This window comes from Plectropomus leopardus, chromosome 1 (assembly GCF_008729295.1).
Source record: "Plectropomus leopardus isolate mb chromosome 1, YSFRI_Pleo_2.0, whole genome shotgun sequence".
Lineage (NCBI taxonomy): Eukaryota > Metazoa > Chordata > Actinopteri > Perciformes > Serranidae > Plectropomus > Plectropomus leopardus.
The window spans coordinates 868,371-889,118 of NC_056463.1; the positions used below are offsets into that span (position 1 = coordinate 868,371).

The window sequence follows — 20,748 nt, forward strand, 5'->3', positions numbered from 1 at the left end:
GAGGAGGTATTTCAGGTGATCCAAGGAGCGACTTTTGTCCAAACTGCAGTGGAAACTTTTTAGTCTTTTTTAGGTCACGTGATGCTGTGTCTGTGTGCTCGTCAGTAGGAACTGGCTCCCTCATGATGCAGCAGGAGCTACAGGAGCTGTTATTGCATCACATAACTCTGAGAAAGTTGAGTGGATCATTCGGATGTTTTTAATCCACAATTCCTCCGTGAAATCGTGGACTATCAGCTCCCAGAAATCCCTCATATGTGTCCGCTCCCATGTATAAGGGGCTCGCCTTTCAAACATGGCTCCATAACACGCCTACGTGGCCTCGGATTGGAAATAATGATGGCTAGTGCGGTGGCTGCAATAGAAATAAAGCTGCTGATGTTTTGAACCTCCATCGCCATGGTTACTGGGATGTTATCACCAGAGGAGAAGTCACATGACATCACTCAGTGGAAACACAGTCATCTCAAAAATTGTATTTTGTCAACATTTTGAAAATGTTGCTTAAGTTTTGTGCCAATCTGTAATGGAAACTCGCCTCTCTCAGCTAACGTGAGAATTAAAATGTGTTTTTTGGCAAATGTTTCCCACAGTAGTTGTTAGGCTGAGAGAGTGATGTGCGGAGAAAGACGGGGGTTTTAGCTTTCAGGTCTCCTTTGATCACTCAGAGGATTACTAACCTCCTCTAATGAAACCAGAAAGGATTGTTTCTCTTGAGCTAACAGTTTGCAGATTAATTATATTCCTTCATCATTCTCAGTTAGATGAAATGACAAAGGTTTGGCAGCGCTGGACTTTGAGTTCTTTGTAATGTGAAAGTAGTCAGTGCGAATTTGTCCTGTGTGATTGGCTTTTTAATGAAGGAGCTTTTTCTTTGTGTGTGTGTGTGTGTGTGTGTGTGTGTGTGTGAGACAGCTGGCACCGACCTGCAGCGCCTCTTTGGTGAATTCAATGAAGATCGTGCAGAACCCGGTGGCCATATGTGACCAAGTCTACGCCCTCATTCAGAGCCTCACCTCCCAGATCCGCAGAAGGATGGAGGACCCAAAGTCAGCTGGTGAGACAATAGTCCTGTCAAGTCCTGTCTGTCTTTGAATCATGTCAAGGTGTTTCATTTAGTTGGCTGGTTAGTTAGTTGGTTTCCACACTCAGTCTTGTAGAGTCAGGAGGAGTATTTTCCCTCTGGAACGTGCTTCCTGTGTGAGAGCGGCATGGTAGCCGCCACACATCCTGCGTGAACAGCGCTGGTCAGGCGCCTCTGTTGCACACAAACTTTCCTGCTTCTTTTTCAAAATAAAATTCCTCGGACAGAATCCCTTCAGTTGTTGACACAAGGCATTTTACTGTGAAACATTTGCAGGACTGTGTTGTTGACAATGCAGGAGCTGCAGGACTTCATGAATGAGCAGAAGATGTGCTTTAAAATATGAAAATTCAGTACTCACAGCCAGAGGCGGTCCTGGGTAGTTTTGCGCCCTGGATTGAAATATGAGACCTGTAATGATAGAATGTGGATAAACGCATTCCAGCCATGTTTTGATGGACAACACCAACAGCCAATGATAATAAGAGTAGCACCACAGCAAACCAAATGCAGCGAACAGCCCGACAGCCCGCTTCAGCGCGCGGACATGTCCCACAGCCCGCTTCAGCGCGCGGACGTGTCTCACAGTGCGCGGACACGTCTGACAGCCCGCTCCATCGCGGACATGTCCCACAGCCCGCTTCAGCGCGCGGACATGTCCCACAGCCCACTACAGCGCGCGGACACGTCTGACAGCCCGCTCCAGCGCGCGGACATGTCCCGGAGCCCGTTCCGGCGTGCGGACATGTCCCACAGCCCGCTTCAGCGCGGACATGTCCCACAGCCCGCTTCAGCGCGCGGACATGTCCCGGAGCCCGTTCCGGCGTGCGGACATGTCCCGGAGCCCGTCCCGGCGTGCGGACATGTGCAACAGCCCGCTCCGGACATGTCTGACAGCTCGCTCCAGCGTGGACATGTCCCACAGCTCGTTCCAGCGCGCGGACATGTCCAACAGCTCGCCGCAGCGCGGACATGTCCAACAGCCCGCTCGAGCATGTGGACATGTCTGACAGCTCGCTCCAGCGCGCGGACATGTCCAACAGCTTGCTCCATCGCGGACATGTCCCACAGCCCGCTTCAGCGCGGACATGTGCGACTGCTCGCTCCAGCTCGCGGACATGTCCGGCACCCACTTCAGCGCGGACATGTCCCACAGCCCGCTCTAGCGCGCGGACACGCCTTTAAGCTTGACAGAAACAGTGATTTGATGTATATCATGTTTTATATCGATATTGACTGGTATGAAAAAACATATTGTCCATATCCATATCGCCCTACTTGTTGGCTTTGACTAACGGTCTTTGTGAGGTAACATTTTACTGGCAAAAGTCAGTGATTTGCACTATAGTGTGTGTGTGTGTGTGTGTGTGTGTGTGTGTGTGTGTGTGAGCGGAGGAGAATTGACAGATGCAGTAGAGGCTGAAACATAAATTAGATAAACGGCAGAAGCATATTAGTTTATTTAGTAAAATTTTTACAAAACACGGTGTAGATCTATCCTAAAGTGTGTACAGTGAATTAAATATCTTGATTCCTCTTTTGTCTGAATGTGGACATAATCGTCTGTCTCTGTTTCTGTCAGCAGACCTGCAGCTGTACCACAGTGAGACACTGGAGTTGATGCTGCAGCGCTGGTCCAAACTGGAGAGAGACTTCCGCATGAAGAACGGGCGCTACGACATCAGCAAAATACCCGACATTTACGACTGCGTGAAGTACGACGTCATCCACAATGCCTCTCTGGGCCTGGAGGACACACTGGAGCTGTTCAGACTGTCTCGAGCTTTGGCCGACATCGTTATCCCACAGGTGAGACAAAGAGACAGAGACAGAGAGAGGAGGACCACTGCAAATATTTTCTTTGGCTTTTTGCTCTGAAGAATACTTCCTTTTTTTTCTTTTTGAAGAAAAATATGAATTCAAGACATTTTTTTCTGGAGAAAAGCACAGATACTAGATTGAAAATGTAACCTTAAATCTACACAAAAAATATTATTATTATTATTATTATTATTATTATTATAGAATAATTGTAGAAATTATATTTATTGACTTACAAACTAACATTTCAGAATTTCACATTTAAAAGGTAAAAAAAAAAAAACAAGCATTACTGAAGCAGGAATGCGAGAAAATAAAAGTAAAGTGTATTTACAGTTAAAAGTCTGGAAAGTTTGAGAAGAGTGGATACATTTGAACTTAAAATCAAGTTTTGTTGCTTCTTATACCAATTTTCTACATCTTTGATATTTTCTCTTTGCACTCCTTGTGATTTGGACTTTTTTTAAGCCAGTGAACCTTTTCATTAGTATTTGTAGTATTTTTAGGACATTCCTGTGTTCTTGCAGGAATACGGCATTAATCGAGTGGAGAAATTGGACATAGCGTACGCCTACTGCCTCCCACTGGTCAGAAAGATCCAGCTGGACCTGCAGAGGACCCACGAGGACGAGTCTGTCAACAAACTGCATCCTCTGTGAGTAAATCTGACTGAGGCTGAGGAGATGGAAACACACGATGTAAAGTGACTACTGAGAGTACTTTGGAGCATCTAAGTAAAGCGGTGTCTTGTCCTCAGGTACTCTCGTGGAGTGATGTCCCCGGGGCGCCACGTCAGGACACGTTTATATTTCACCAGTGAGAGTCACGTCCACTCCCTGCTCAGCATTTTCCGCTACGGAGGCCTGCTCGATGTAAGCGGTCAAACTTAAGTCCCAAAGAATGTTTATCAGATCTTAAATCTTATCTTAAATTTCCTTCGGGATCAATAAAGTACTTATCTATCTATCTATCAGATGGGGTCAAATGGTAAAAGGGAGTTTTTTTTGTGTGTGTTTTTTTGTGCGACAGGAGGAGAAGGACCAGCAGTGGAAGCGTGCCATGGATTACCTCAGCGCTGTCTCTGAACTCAACTACATGACTCAGATCGTCATCATGCTGTACGAAGACAACAATAAGGTAGTGTTGGTGCTTGTTTTCCTCATGCACAGCTGCTGTGGCACGTGACCATAACCCTGCACCATCCTGGTAGCACTGGTCTGCCTGTGTGCACGAAACACATCAACAATGTTTTTCCTCTTTTTTTTTAGTTTGTCAAGTATAAAGTTGACTCCTGATAGCTATCGTTGTGGCCCCCCGCACCGGTCGGCCTCTCTGAGAAACATTCAGACGTTGTTGCTTTGGCTGCTCTCATTTCCTGCAGACGTGTTTTGTTTCATTGGAAAGCCCTAATGCCCCTTCTGCCTTTTTGTCTCATTTAATGTGCTTTTTATTGTTAGAAAAAGATAAAATACTTCCTGAGAGGCTCATTTGTCTGTTTGTACAGAAGATGTCAGCCTATGATTTCTTATGTAAATCCTCTCTGGACCCCATCTCAGTCTCTCTTTGCATCTAATTTGAAGTGAGCATTGACTATCTTTTCAATTGTTTTCTTCTCCCCGTCTTTTTTTTTTTCAAATTGTTATTTTTTGTTATAATTATTTATGCATTTATTGTTATTTTTGCTTTGATTACTTACTGGGGTTTTGAGGTGTGTGGCTGGAGTGTTGGATATGGTGGTGTTTTGTTTTTCTGTTCTACCACAAAGAGGGTTAGGAGGGGACAAAAAACACTGGAACATACATTTGTACTATGTATTTTAATATTTAGTACTGCTTCCTAATAATAAAAGAAAAAAAGTCTATAAAAAGACATTAGACTGTCCCTTTGGGCTGTTTTGAGGTTTTTTGCAGCCTGTTTGCATCATTTCATGGCAGCTTTTCAAAAAAAAAAAGTGATGCATGTTTTGATTTGTACTTTTTTGCAGTGAGTGAAATTGTGAGTGCCAGAGAAGATTGCAAAAATAGTTGTGATGCTGTCATGGATTCAGGGTCGTTCAGCAGCTGATTGTTGATGACCAGCTGTTGCTGCAGTTTGACTGTTAGGCGCTGAACGTTCATCAACAAACCGCTCTCCTCCTCTCTGCTACTTCAGCACCACGGACAGCACCACAGATCTGTCAATACACAGCACATTATTGATGTTTCTACACTGAGATGAGACATCTTTATACAGAATAACGTCTCCGTTATGTCCCCTAAAGGACCTCACCTCAGAGGAGCGCTTCCACGTCGAGCTCCACTTCAGTCCAGGTGTCAAAGGTGTGGAGGAGGAGGAGAACGCACCGACCGGCTTTGGCTTCAGACCCGCATCTGCAGAGGTAGCTCGACAGGTAGATCAAATAATCCAGGAGTTTTTAGCATGTTTCTGTTCTGCAGAAACACGAAGCAGCACGTGAACTGTGCCCTTTTTCTGTGCTCACTCAGAACGGGCAGAAACAGACCGACCCCGGCAGCCTGGAGGACCTCTCTCGAGACGAGACTGACCGCGCCGTGCCGCTGTCTGAGCCAATCACCATTCAGAGGAGGTCCCCGCTCATACGCAACCACAAGACGGGATCCATGGAGGTGATGCAGACTCACAACACAAACTTGTTCCTGAAATCAGCTTCTTTCTGTGGACTAGAAGAGATACAGTTTAATCAAACCGGAGTCTCTTAAGCTTTTAGATGCTGTTTGTATTCAGTTACTCATATACCCCCAAACTTCAGTTAATAGCCAGTAACCAATTAATAACCCAGCTATTATAATCACTGATGTCAACAGGCTTATATTTAGGACAGGCCTTTTTTTTTCTTTCGCACAAAATTGTTGTTTTGTATTTATTTATTTATTTGTTTGTTTTTCAAAAACGTGGAAAGAAGGAATAAGAAATGACCCAGAAGTTGAGTGAGTGGAGTTAAGTGAAAATTTGACAAAAAAAGTAAAAAAAAAAAAAAAAAAAAAAAAAGACACACGGTGAGAGATGAGAAATGACCTGGAAAAAATGCTTAAAAAATTGCAATAATTATGTTAATAATTCTGAATTTAGTTTACTGGACAATATCCTTTTTTTTTTTTTTTTTTTTTTTGTTTGTTTTTAAGTCTTCTACATCAACTATTTTTATACTTTTTTTGCGTCTCTCTCGTTTACCATGCTGATAATACCGTTTTCTTTGGTGCGCATGGTTTTAGTAAAATTAAATGAATGACTGAATTGTGGAGAATCTTTTTTTCGTGTTCCTGTTGACAAAAGTATAACATATATACATATTTGTATGTTTAATCTAAGCAGCTGACTAACGTTATCTCCAGAATCCAATCCAAATTAACTGCATGGTAACCAGGCCGAGTCTCTAATAGAGACGGGCCTTTATCTGTCAAAGTGTGTCGCCACACCGGGATGTTAAAAGGGACTGGGTGTTGAATTGGGCTTTTTATTTGAAGTTTTACGGTAATCAGTTCTGTGTTTTTTCCCCTTTTAATTTGTCCATGGTCATATTTTTATCCTGCAAACCAGCAGGAGGGCAGCATAATATTAAATACACTCATGCTGATGCTGAGTGTGTGTGTGTGTGTGTGTGTGTGTGTGTGTGTGTGTGTGTGTGTGTGTGTGTGTGTTTTTCTCCACCAGGTTCTCTCGGAGACATCCTCCTCCAAAGTGGGCAGCTATCGCCTCTTCTCGTTGTGCTCGCGTCAGTCCCCCGAGATGAAACAAAGTGGATTAGGTAGGTGTCCTAATGCACCGTTTCCATGGCAACCGCGTGTGTAGATGATAGCGTGTGAAATGGCTCAGAGTGACGGGGGTCGGGCGGGACGGCTTTCACTACACGAGTTTTGATTGGGAAATGATACACTCTGAGGGCTGTTTTCACTGTGTGTGGGGAGTGCATGTTAACTAGTGTTTACGTCGTCTCTGCAGACGTGTTTTGCTAAAATATTGTCTGTTTGAAGACGACTAGTCTCCAAATACAAGGCAGCCACAAATGAAACGACGGCTACATTCTCTGCTTGTTTTTGGATCTAAATCGCTCTTCAAAAAATATTTAAATTGGAAAATATTCAAGTTTTATCTGTGTGTTTAAAGCAGAGATTGTTGTCCTCCTGGAGTAAAATGTGTTTTGCATGGAGCATCTCGCCCCCCCGTGTTTTTAATGCTTGTCTGGCTGACGAGTCCAGTGTTTTTTTTGGTGTTTTTTTTAAAAAATCTGCAGTTGTTTTGCATGAAGTTAGTCAGTTGTGAGATTGTTTCCCACTTTAGTCATGAGAACCAAATGTGATGAGAATCATCAAATATGTGACCAGAAACTCGACTGAGGCGTCAAATGCTGTTCAGAGTTAAAGTGTCATCTTTAATGCAGCTCTGTGCAGATTAACATTTCACTGCCTCCTCCCGCCGTCGCAGTGAGCCTCAGATCATTTCTCTCATCAATGTAATCCACATAGAAGGAGTAACTCTGCAGGCTGTTAAAAGAAAAATCCACCCCGAGTTGCATTTCTTTGTCGATTTTGTTGTCGGTGGTTAATTTTTTTAATACCGTTTGTTGACTAATATCAAGCACAGATCCAGCGGTTTAGTCTCAGCGTTGTTGTATAATTCCCTGAGAATTAAAGAACAACCAAATATTGGATCTGCAGACGTTTTTTCAGACTGAAGTCTCAAAGACCGATCTGATTTTGTTGCTTTTGCTTCTGATTTCTCTTCCTGTGCTTCTCTTTTGCACTCTTTGTTCCGACGTGCTGTTGACAAAAAGCATTTTCGGAAATGTAGGAAATCAGTAAGGAAAGATGAAAGAGGGAAAGAGCATTGACTTCTTCACACAATCCCACTCAAAGGAAAAGTTCACCCTAAACAGTAGAAATGCTGTAAAATAATGACCTCCTTCAGCTTTCTGTGGTCTCTGAAAAGTTTTCTGTTGATGAGCTTTTAGGAGGGCGGAGTGTCTTTTGCTGTAGCTCAACAAATTATTTTGGATTATCCTTCAGCAAAGTTATTTGTTTTCTGTTTGTTTTGGTCCCAGAAAAAGATTCTCGTCCAAATCCATCAGCTCACGAATTCATAAAAGACACTTTCTGCACAGGATTTTTCAGGAAGTTTTTCCGTTGTTGTACGACCTTTTTTGTTGTCTTTTGTTGCAACTCTGTCAAAGTCTATTTGCAATGATGTGCTTTCATTTTTCAGCCATTTCCCTTGAAGCTGGAGTGCAGGACTTTTGTCTCCCCCCTCTGGCAGTGACAGTAATTACAGGAAGTGGACGATATTGATTTTTCAGGGCTGATACTGATTATTAGCATGAATTCATATTTGGAGCCAAAATACATTTAAAATAAGTATGAAAATATTTCTGTCAAAACTTAGAAGTCGGAATATAACAAACTCCAAAACAAAACTTTGTTTAAATGCCTTTAGCGATCAAAACTGACACTTTAAACATTACGTGCAAGTTCTCCACAACTTTTTTTTTTTTTTTTTTTTTAATAAAGTCAAAAAAATTATAAATAAAAAACATCTCCCTGAGGTTTTAAAAAGGGTTTCTTTGCATGTTCTGCAGACTGCCTTCTCTGGTGTTGGTTGAGTGTAATAAACACACTTTTTTATTAATTCATTATATCAAAAATCGTTAAAATAAAATGCCAAATATCGGCTCCGATAATCAGACGATAATCTGTGAGCTTTATATACAACTAATATTGTTTTGGGTGAACTTCTTTAATGCTTTGATTGTGGAACAAATTGTTCAGAAAAAGTACTTCAGGGTGGATTTTCCTTTCAGCCTCTGTGTTTTAGATCGTTTCTGAACTTTAAGACTTTTCTGCAGCTTCCTGCGAGGAGCGCACAGATGTTGGTAGGAGGTGCATGCTTTCCTGTGTCTGCCTGTCTGTCCCTTTTCTCTGTCTCTTTTTTCTCTCTTTCTTGTCTCTCCTCTGGTTAGTTGTTTGAGTAACAGCATGTTATGTAGCGATAACTAACCCCCCCACCCCCCGCCCCCCTCGCAGGCTCTCAGTGCGCCGGGCTCTTCAGCACCACCGTCCTCGGTGGGTCCTCTAGCGCCCCTAACCTGCAGGACTACGCACGCGCACATCGCAAAAAATTCTCCACCGGCAGTCTGTCCTACAAAGACGGTACGTGTTTGAGACCGCGCTCCTTCACAAACCTGCACAGGGCAACAGCAGATCAGAGCCTCACACATTTCCTCTCAGTGCTAAAATGTAGAAACGAGTGTAAGTGTGGCGTCCTGAGCGGCGCCCTGTGGGGAAACAGGGCGTGTAGACGTACTGAAATGCAGATAGGATCAGCACGAAGAAATGTGTTCACAGTAGTTAGAGAATGTGCAAAATAACAGCACTTATTTGGGCTCGAAGAAAATGTGCTTTATGAGAAAAGTGAGAATTAAAGGGATAGTTTGGATTTTTTGAAGTGTGGTCGTGTGAGGTGCTTATTGATGGTCAGCGTTTTACCGACAGCGGATGTCAACGCCCAGTTTGAAGCACGAAGAGTGCCGACACTTTTAAAGCAAAGCAACTACTGCAACAACCAAATACTTTTAACCCCCCCAAAAAAACAGTATCAGTTTAAGTATATTGAGAGTATTTTCACTGCTTTACTTTCATCAGGCAGCCCGTCCTGAAGGGAAAGACGCTATCGCAGCTTGATTTGCATGTTTTCTAAGATTTAGGACATTTTTAGGATTTCAGGACATTTCTTAAAGTGTACAACATTTCTAGGATTTTAGGATGTTCGTAGTATTTTAGGTCATTTTTAGGAATAAAGGACATTTCTTGGATTTTAGGACAATTTAATAATTATAGGACATTTCTAAAATCGCAGGACATTTCTAGTTTCTAGAATTTTTAGGACATCTCTAGGATTTAGGGATGTCGAGGACATTTCTAGGACTTAAGCACGTTTTTTGGATTTTGGGAAGTTTCTGGAATTATGAGATGTTTCGAAGATCATTTTTGGGATTTTAGGACATTTGTAAGATTTTAGGACATTTGTAGGATTCTGGGATATTTCTGGGATTTTATGATATTTTTAGGATTTTAGGACATTGTTTAGATGCTAGAACATTTTCTAAGATTTTTGGAGGTTTGGGGTCTCAACTAGGACCTCTGTCGTCGGGGGTTGTGGCGAATCCTCGACGGACACTTTTTTGATCAACAAGCTCTATTTGAATGCGGTTTTATGCACTCTGACACTCTCACTTTATTTTTATGTCAATTAGAAAATGGTTAGGGGCCACCCAGCACCCTATCAGGGGCCAGATTCGGCTCGCTGGCCGTCAGTTAAGTATCTCTTATGTCTTCAGACGTCATTTATGCTGGTGTCAAAGCCACCAGACTCCACTGAGAAAAACCAGTAATTTAACATCATTAAACTCAGGAGCTGCTTTGATCACTTAGTTTATGTTTTTGTGTAACTTTTGTGAAGCTGAATTAAAGCTTTAAACCCCCAAATTACACAATATCACAAACTAACTGATGGAGGCAGCGTCACACCGGCAGCTCCTGTGTTCACGGATGTTAAATCACAGATTTTCTCAGTGGAGTCCGGCTCTGTGCAGAGAGACATGTGACAGTTTCAGTTCCTCTGTGAGAAATCACCGTCTGCCTGTAAGCTAAAGCAGTGAAAATACTGTAAATACTGTGTACACACTAACTATTATTGATTTTTTTAGGTAGGACTTAGGAAGGGTCACCCGGCTCACCCGTGCACAGCAGCACACAGCTGAGCTCCACACTGGGTGCATACTGACATCTGCTGTATATAGTACTCTGACTGTGTATAAGTACCACATACAACCTCACTTTAAAAGGAGCGGACTATCCCTTTATAAAGGCATAACCATCATGTATGCCCATACATGTATTTATGGTTTTAGTAGTTTTAGACTCCATATTCATTCTAGCCACCAAAACCACCAGGTTTTTCCATCTTTTCTTTTCCTCCACACCACTTTGAGTAAAACTGGTGTAACTATTTTCAGCAGTTTGTATACATGCTGCCTCACGCCCAATTTAGACATTTTGTGTGAAGACTGCAACAGGAAACGTGCAAAAGTTAAACGTTTTATGGAGAAATATAGTGCCGTACGGTGGAGGTTTGTAAACGTACGCTTGGTTTGTGGAGTCAGGGTAATTTCTTGTGGAGTTGCATAAACTTTTGTCTGATTATTTTCTTCTCATCAACGGCAGTATTAGCTGTGCAGTGGAGATCACACTTGTCATTTTTAGATTTTTAGAGTCGGCATTGAGTGTTTGGAGAGTTTGTTAGTGCCAGAATTTAGTGAAAGATTGATAATTGTTATTTTCACTTTGAACGGCAAACAATATGATTTTTATTATTGGTGCTCTCGCATGTATAAAGCAACTGTTCATCAGTACGTGTCCGTTAACTTTCCCTCATTCTCAAAGTCATGATTTTCCCGGTTTTTTTTTTTTGTTTGTTTTTTTGTGCATGCTCCATGGCTGCACTGACTTCCTATTGCAGTCTTTTCGGTGGATTTAAACTCTGTGTAACCAGGTTCATATTACAGCCAGTAAATATAACTCAAATTTTTAGTTTCTGCAGACATAAGAAACATTTGTGATACTTTAAGAGAAACACATGATAATCTGATGTATTTTGACTCAATAGCAGAAGTCATACAGCATTTTTACATTTTCATCATCCACCTTTTAATTTTATATATATATATATATTTGCGCTCTGCTGATTAATTTTGAAATTTGGGGCTCCAACTGTGCCCAAATATTATTCAATGTTCTTTTTGAATAATATTTATTGTGAAGGATATCGGTCAGTGTTAGATCGAAGGGAACAGTGATGCATCGTTTAAGGCCAGCGTGCTCGGCCCTGGTGTCTGCAGTCATGTCGTCCAGCAGGTGTCACTGTGGGATTTTACAGACGTACAGTCTCCATCGTCCTGGTTCTTCCACATGTAGCCTCGCCGTTGGTCTTTGTCATCCATCTGGTTGTTCCACCTCCTTTTTGGGAATCAAAGGAAGCGTTTTTGGCTCGATACAGACGAGTACGCACAGATTGTGCTGAGTCAGTGCACGCGCCGCCGTCAGTGTAGTAGAGTCTGAATCCTGGTCAGGTTCACCAGTTGATTTTTTGTTGTTGTCTCAGGACATGACCGAGAGGTTGGACGGCGTTTAACCCTTTAAAACCAGAATGGACATCATTTTTTCTTGTGCTGCATTCAGATGCCTTTCACAAGTATTTAAACCTCTGAAACCTGAACAAAAATGTTTCACTCTGTTCAAAAACATGGGAAAAGGCAATGAGCAACTTGTAAGAAATTGGTAAAAGATGACAAAAAAACAGCCTAATAATTAAATTTTTTTAAAAGTATAGATAAAAAAATATTGGATCCAGAAACAATATTTATAATTATCAGAATTATATATTCAAAATATGTTAGAATATTTATTTGTATTTTTTTGTATTATGACTATTATATTTGTATTTATATTACATTAAATAATTATATTATATTACATTTAAAAAATTGGGAAGATGTGTTTTATTGCTCGTAGCATTTAAACAATACATTGATAAAAGTTTGATGCTTAATTTATTTATTTTAAATGTCATGTTTTCTAATTTTTAGCATTTTTTTCGGGTCATTGCCTTGTTTTTGTTTTTTACTTTCCATTTTCTGCTGAATTAGTTAATTTTCTTGTAACTTTTTTTTTTTTGCCAGTTTTTACCTAATTTCTTGTCAAGTTTCTCTTTGCCTTCCTCTGAAGCCCACTGGCTGAGGTTTCAAAGGGTTAATGGGAGTGCTGTTTGTCAGACCTCGGGCAGTTAGGGCTGAGTATTGGGCTTGTTTTTCGAAGTTTTATCGTTCTTGGTGTGTACTCTTCACCTCCTGAGTTCAAACATTTCATCCCACTGTGTCATCAGAAGATGTGTCATCATGTGTCGCCCCACAGACATCTTCAAACATCTAATATCTTTAATTACTTTAGTTAGGGCTCCTTCACAAACTGGATCCTTAAAATAATTACTTGCTGGTTGATTTTTTTTCCACTGTTGCGTCCACATTAGAGAAGAGCAGGGACATGATAAAACATGATTATACAAGTCACTGTGGCTCATAGTAACACTAGTGAATTTTTTTTTTTTTTATTTCCTCAGAGTTGTTGTCTATGCCGGCAGTAAAACGATTTTCTGTGTCGTTTGCAAAGTTTCCGACTAATGGTACGTCTGCTTCTTTCAAATATTTTTCCACTCCACCTCCCTTTGTCTTGCATGTCTTCAAACTTTTTTTTTTTTTGACCTTGGATTTTTTGTTTTTTTTTAATTCCACATGGCCCTGCAGCATTCCAGGTTTCCGTTACTTTCTTTTTTTCTACTGATTTAATTATTTTTGTTTACCCATATGCTTTGGACTCTTACTTTTCTAACACTACCTGACATTCTCTTTCTAACCAGGGTTCCCACTGGTACTTGAAATCAAAATATCAAGAAAATAGGAGACAGGGAATGTCAGCGAATTTTTACAAAGGCGTAATAGTAGTGGAGCAGAAAATATCTTCACACGACTTATACCTGTAAAATATAACAGATATCAGCAGGGAATCATTTCCAGTTTACAGTATTTTGCTTCTTTTTTCTTCAAATTACTTCTAACTGATGGATGACCAAAGCTGGGGTACGCAGTTTTCCTAAAAGGGCAAAAAATGGTCAGAATATGAAAATTCACCCTCCTCCTGCAGCTCCTTCCTCTCTGTCCTAAGCACTAGATATGCACACACTACAGTACGTGTTCCCCACACGTTTATTTATTTCATCTTATTTCATTGTAGTTGCGTGCAGCACATTTTTCAGCCCCTTGTTGCCCCGTTCTCTTTCTCTTTTGTGTTTATCAGACTCCAACTTATAAAAATCAGCTGCTGGCTGCCTTATTGGTAGAGGTGGGAAAAATCGGTACGGCATAATATTTTAATATTTTGCGTGGCGATATTGTATCGATATACTAACACAAATAATCCAAAAGTACAACTGGACTTGTTTCAGTTCCTTGTCAACGTTTCGCATCGCATAGAAGGCAGAAGGTAGATTTATTAGTCATTTTTTTAAACAAAGTAAAAAAAATTAGATTAAAATTTGTCCTTGATCCTGCTACATCTTTGGAGTTGAAGGATGAGTTTATTAAAATCATCAGCTGTCTGATTGCTGCTGACGACATCATTTAATTCCTGCATTTTTTGAAATTGCATCAGAGTCTTGTGTCCTGTCGGCTCTGAACAAGGTCCGCCCATCCAGTGCAACAGTTTGATCGGGGACATTATGGGTTAACCATGTCTCTGTGAAGATGTGTTCAGAGCAGTCTGTGAGCCTCAATCACATCTCATCCATTTTATTCTCCTGCGACCGGACATTAGTCAGAAGTAGGTAGAGGAACAGCTCTCGGTCCATGTCGGGAGCCTCGCCCTGATGCCAGCCCTCCTCCCTCTCTTCGTCTGGCACTCTCTAAATCCTGAAAACGGAGCCAAGAGAAGGAGCTGAAGTCTAGTTTTCTCTCAGAACATTTGAATTACAAAGTTTATATTATGAGGATCTTTGCCCAATGAAGCCAAAATAAAATTGCCTACCCGGCTTTAACAAAAGACCATTCTAATAAAATCCAACATCCTGCACTGCCTTTACAGCAAAGTTTTACTCACATTTTACAGTCATAATTTAGTGTCTGACAGTTCCCTATTTTCAACTTCAGTCCAGTTAAAATCAGACTTTGCACTCATCTACTTAAGATAATTGTTTATTAGTCCCACAGTGGGGAAATTTGCAATTTTATTTCAATTAGTGTACAATGACAGAAGTCAGGATCAAGTATGTTTACACGTACTTAATTAAAAGAGATACTTGGTTGGTTTCCATTGCGGAGTTTTGTTTCTTTAATACAACACAACATGGAGAAAAAAAGGATAATATATCTTATAAATCGAGCCTGATTTATTGTCTCCCCACTGCTTTATTACTGCTGTTGACATAGTGCAAAGTGGTTGCCATGGTTACTGTGGCTTTGCCACTCTTCGTCTGGCTGAACACTGAGACGGTTGTTTAACACTATATCTTTATTCATAACTCCCTTTATAATAGACATTATGTAAATTGAGATTTCTAACATTTACTAATCTTCATCATTGAGTCATCAATCCCAAAACACTAATTTTCTCATCTAAAATGCGTAGTACACATGCCCTGAACATGGGTTTTTTTAGACAGTAAATACATGGCACGAAATACACCTCCTTAAAAAGTGCCTGGAAAAGGAAAATATTCTGCAGAGATCAAAAGCTACACTTTTTAGTCTAAATATAAACTTGACGTTTTTCTGTTTGTGCTCTCTGGTTTAATGCTGGCAGTTTTCTTTTTAAAGTCACAGCCGATATTTAGAAAGCTATTTTGGTACAATTGAAGATTTACTTCAGTGTCAAGAGAATTTATTAAAGGGCCACTTTAATTTGGTGTTACACTTCATGAAGTTTGGGGACTTGCAAGAGACAAAGAAGGTTGACAATCGAAGCAGCAAAAGTTGAGATGATTGACTTTTAGACCCTCGAGTGGGTCGAAAAAACTGGATCCAAATCCTCCACTGCAGCTCAGTAGTGTCTTTCATTTGATACTTAAAAACGTCTTCAAATGTCTTTTATTTGTAGCGGAGGTTTTTCGGTGAGAAATCAGTCTCCAAGCAGAGATCTACCCGGTCCTCCTGAGCCACAGAGGACATCGTACAAATGTGAATAATAACTGACAAACAAAAATCTGCTCATAAATAACAGGTCTGTTTTTTATGGAGGAGGATTGGAGCCATGCTTACGAAAAAAAAAAAAAACTTGACATCAAGAAAAAAGTCAAAATAATATGAGAATGAAATCATAATTTCAAGAAAAATATATATTATAATAATATAATAATAATGTAAACATGTAACTTTCTGAGGAAAAGAGTCGTAGTATTGCAAGATCAAACTTGTGAATTTCAAAGAAGAAAAGTCATAATATTACGAGATTAAACTCTTAAGTTTCAAAGAAAAAAGTTGTAACATTACGAGTTAAAACTCATACATTTACAAGAATAAGAGTCGCAATATAACCTGATTAAATTTGTTAATTTCCCCCAAAAATTAATGATACTATGAGATTAAACTTGGAAATTTGTGAGAAAAATTGTTGTAATATTACAAGATTAAATTTGTAATTTTCTGAGTTTAACAGTCATAAAATTATGACAGTAAACTTGTAAATTTCAAAGAAAAAGTCAAAATATAACAAGATTAAACTTATTTTCCCCAAAAAGACATAATATGACAAGAATAAACTTGTAAATTTCAAAGATTAATAATATTAAGAGATTAAACTTGTTAATTTCCAAGAGTAAGAGTTGTAATATTATGAGATTAAACTGATACATTTTGAGGAAAAAAAGTCATAACATTATGGGATTAAACTTCTAAATTTTGGAGAAAAAGAGTCACGATATTACAAAATTAACCTTGTAAATTTCAAAGAAAAGAAGTCGCAATATTACAAAATTAAACTCGTAAATTTTATAGAAAAATGTCATGATAGTACAAGATTAAAGTAGTAAATTTCAGAGAAAATGTCGTAATATGAGATTAAACTTGTAAAATTATGGAACTTTTTTCATAGAAATTGCAACTTTTTTTCTTGAAATCTAAGATTTTTTTCTTGAGCGTGGCCCTAATCCTCCTCAGTACCTTTTGGACCTGTAACTAGATTCATTTTTCCTTTTTTTTCCTTTTAAAATTTCATCTCTCCTCACTGTTTTGATGTTTGTAAAGCAGCATAATAATCCAAACAGCGTTACGATGATGCAGATTTGTCCAGAGTGAAGGGTGGGAACCCTGTTTAACATCCTGCATACAGTTTATAAACTGACCATTACCCAAAAATTCAGTTTTTGTTCCTTCAGTGGACAGTGTGTGTGTGTGTGTGTGTGTGTGTGTGTGTGTGTGTGTGTGTGTGTGTGTGTGTGTGTGTGTGTGTGTGTGTGTGTGTGTGTGTGTGTGTGTATACAGGATAATGACATAAACACACACCTGTTTCCATCATTGTGGACGATGTGATTGAGCTCGTTGTTGAGACGCCACCAGCAGCACATGAAGGTTTAACCCTTCCTCTGACCTCCGCTCCATGACTCTCAGTGATGCTAACGGGGATTATTCTGCACGCCATAATGTGGATTAAAGGGTTAAATTACAGCTGACTGAACCGAGATCAGCTCTTATCGACAAACAGAGGAAGTGTTAAATCGTTTTTCATCCATCTCCCGTCCGTTCTGACAGAAACATCCGTTTTGTTTTGACCCATCAGCACACACACACACACGCTTTGTGAATGTTTCCAGCGCACGGATGTGATCGTCTGCTGTGTCCGAGACGTGAAAGACGCAAAAAATGTGATTATTGATGAAGAGTGATGAGAGAGTCTGTGGCTGCAGCTGAGCGTCTCTACTTTGCTGTTTTTGTAGATTTTGGTTTATTTTTGGAGCATATTTCTCGGTAAGACAGAAGCAAGGCACACAACTGGTTTGTGCCTCGCTTCTGTCGTGAAGCGTGCAGCTGATTTTCTGTCTGGAAACAAGGATTTGTTTTTAATGGTGGAAATTAAGGCAAGTTTTGGTCAGTCTGGATTTTGCTCATCTTCTGATTTCTCTGTTTTTGGATTGAAGTTAGATTTCTTGTCTGCAGAGTTTTTTGTGGTTTAACTGGTTCGTTCATCCACGCGTGTTTTGGTGGCGAGGTTTTGTGTGAGTCGACTCATTAATCAGAGCAGTGAAATGTGAACACAACCTCAGATTACCCACAAAATAAACACTTGTGTTAAAGGGACAGTTCACCCCAAAAAATACATATTTATTGTCTTGGGCAAAGATAAGAACGAAGCTTTCTGAAAGAGTCCCTCCAAAGGCACACGGGCTAAAAAAAGTGTATTCACATGTTTAATAATTTTTTTCAATAAAAAATGATTATTAAAAGGGGTTTATAAAATGTAACAAAATAAATTTCTATAAAATCCAAGTAAAAAAAATATTAATTTAAAGAATAGAAAGAATGGGAACAAAAACAGGGGAAGTAAAGTTGGGGAAAGATGGAAGTTGTCCCGTGAGTCGACTAAAAGGAGAGCACGAGAAGCCTGAGACACACGTTAGGGCGTCTGGATTATATATTAAAATGAAGGTGAATTTAATAATATAAATTACGGGTTCTTTTGGGCTTAACCGGTCCTTTCCTGTTTGAATAGAGTGCAGTGGTGGTTTGTGACTGTTTAAAAAATTAAGAAAAATGTGGATTTATTATAAAATCTAAATAGAATAAATATTATAATTCAACTCTCGGGTGATGCCTTCTGTTTGTACTCTGCGTTCATCTTTAAAAAAAAGGTGAAACGTAAAAAATTATTACTTAAGTGAAAAGAATTCTGCGTCCGCATGTATTTCATAGCCTCACAGAGGAAAAATATATCACAAAAATAAGAGTAAAAGTGCTAAACAAGAAGAGCAATAAAATAATGTAACCAATTAAAAGCAAGGAAAACAATACAGTAAAAATAAATCAAAAATAATTATTATTTACAGTGAGATTGGAAAAGACAATGTGCTTGTAAATGTTGAAATACAGTTGTCATAGCAGCAGGCAGCTCTGCAGAAGCATCACAGCAACGACACTCGATGTGAACACGGCCAGCGTACAACACACCGCAGTCAGGCGAGGTTTCCGTCACGCGCTGCTCACACATGCACGGTAACGTAAACTGGTACTTTGTAGCACTGATTTAATTCAGTTGGTATCGTTAGATGTTCGGTACCCAACCGGAGCGAGCATCCGCTCACAGCTGACTCGTTACAGAGCGAGATGTAAACATTGACGGCGTCCTCCTCAGCGGCGTGAAAGGTGAGCTGGTAATAGATGCACGCTTCCTTCTGCACGGTCAAACATTTGGCAAGTGTACATGAAACTGCTCATTGATTTATGGGTGAACTGTCCCTTTAAGATGATTTCACTGTGACTCACACATATATCATATTAGCCTGTTCTTTGTTTCTTAAATATATATTATCCACCACAGGAACAAAAGATGACACGTCCACCGCGGCGGTGGCTCCGCCTGTCTGGTGCACTGCAGCAGGTACGACGGCCCCCGGTGTGCTGACGCCGTTTGGTGTTGGCGCCAAACGTGCAGCTGCAGCTTTGTGTGAACAGCGTTGTTTAGAAAATGACGTCAGTCGCCCAAATTGTCGAGATTTCTCTGCACATGTTGAAGCGTCTGCAGTCTTTGTTTTGGGGAGGCGGCTGCGAGGCTGTGGTTATTTTGGGGCTACACCGCTTCCTGTGAACGTCTTGTGTCACACTTGCTCCTTTGTGGATTTTCATCAATTGGATTATTTTTAACCCTTTAGGGCCCGCTTGAAAATTATTCACATTTGTATCGCTCTGTGCACATAACGCGCTTTTCAAAATCAAACTTTAAAATGTATAATACAGTATTATTTTCTACATCATTTTTTTGAGACATCAGCCCTAATCATAAATATCACATTTTCATTCATTTTCAGAATTTTAACCCTGTAGATGCCAGGGTTTTTGACAAGTTGCTATTATGTTTTTAGTTGGGTGTTTTTTTTAAATGCAAAAAAAAAAATTATTTTTGATATGCTGCATGCTAAGGAGATTATTGTTTTTTATTATTACAACCAAGGATGTGTCAATGATTAGAAGCAACATTGATTTTGGTATATTATTATTTTTTGTGCAGTGTCAAATTCTCACTCATACTGCTCTGCACACAAATGCACTTTCCAAAATCAGGCTATAAAAAATACTGTTAATATTATTTTCTACTCTCTTGAGGTTTTTTTTTAACCAACATCAGTTCTTATCATAAATATCAAATATTCATTATTTTTTGGAATTTTAACCCTTTAAATGTCAGGTTTTGTCATGATGCCACAATGTTTTTAGATGGAAAAAAAAACAACACAAAAATGTATTATTTTTAATATATTACATGCAAAGTTTTTATTTTTTCGATAATCCCAGTCTGGGATCTGTCAGTGATCAGCAGCTACATTGATTTTGACAGGTCACCTAGTGGAAATAGCATGAATTTCCTCCATATGCCAAATCAAGTCCTGTTTTTCTGCTCTGATGGCTGTGGGATCAAAAATGTCAGTTTGAATGGGTTTCAATGGAGCATTTTTGGACCTGAACAGTCTGAATGTAACTATTTAGTTTCCACAGTGTATTTTAGACTTATTGTAGGAGCTGAGCTGCAAATTCACTGATTACACTCAAACACACAATCTGGACTACATTTAGGACACATGCATCAACACACAATTATCAAAAAAAATGAAGAATGAAAAGTGCCTAAAATGCACCAAACAGCCTCTAAGGGTTAAATAAAAATAATAATAAAAAAAAAAACCTGCAGAGGAGCAACAGTGTTTTTATTTTCGTCGTGTTAAAGGCTTCAGTGGAGTGCTGGTTGATTTTTGCAGCAGAAAGTTGCTTGAGATGATTTGCTGCTTCCTCTGATCTTCTGCTGTTTGGTGATCATGTTGAGCTGTTGGCTGCGTTTAAAGCACCTCCTGCACACACACACACACACACACACACACACACACACACACACACACACACACACACACACACACAAACAAACACTGCACTCCTCCTCCTCTCTGTTTTTCCCTCGTTTCCTCTCTCAAACTGATTTCCCCTCTGGTCTGTATCGTACTTCAGACCTCTCTCTTCCTCGCTTATATCC

The 20,748-nt window shown here is 39.8% G+C and overlaps 1 protein-coding gene across 1 annotated transcript in view; it reads left to right on the plus strand.

Moving 5' to 3' along the window:
- Positions 1-20,748, plus strand: part of ppip5k1a (diphosphoinositol pentakisphosphate kinase 1a) — a 46,867-nt gene that overhangs the window by 18,064 nt on the left and 8,055 nt on the right. The window contains 10 exon segments of the mRNA XM_042490139.1: positions 916-1,057; positions 2,667-2,893; positions 3,433-3,560; positions 3,663-3,777; positions 3,935-4,042; positions 5,166-5,294; positions 5,389-5,529; positions 6,575-6,668; positions 8,938-9,063; positions 19,048-19,107. Of these exon segments, the coding sequence (XP_042346073.1) occupies positions 916-1,057; positions 2,667-2,893; positions 3,433-3,560; positions 3,663-3,777; positions 3,935-4,042; positions 5,166-5,294; positions 5,389-5,529; positions 6,575-6,668; positions 8,938-9,063; positions 19,048-19,107 (1,270 nt within the window).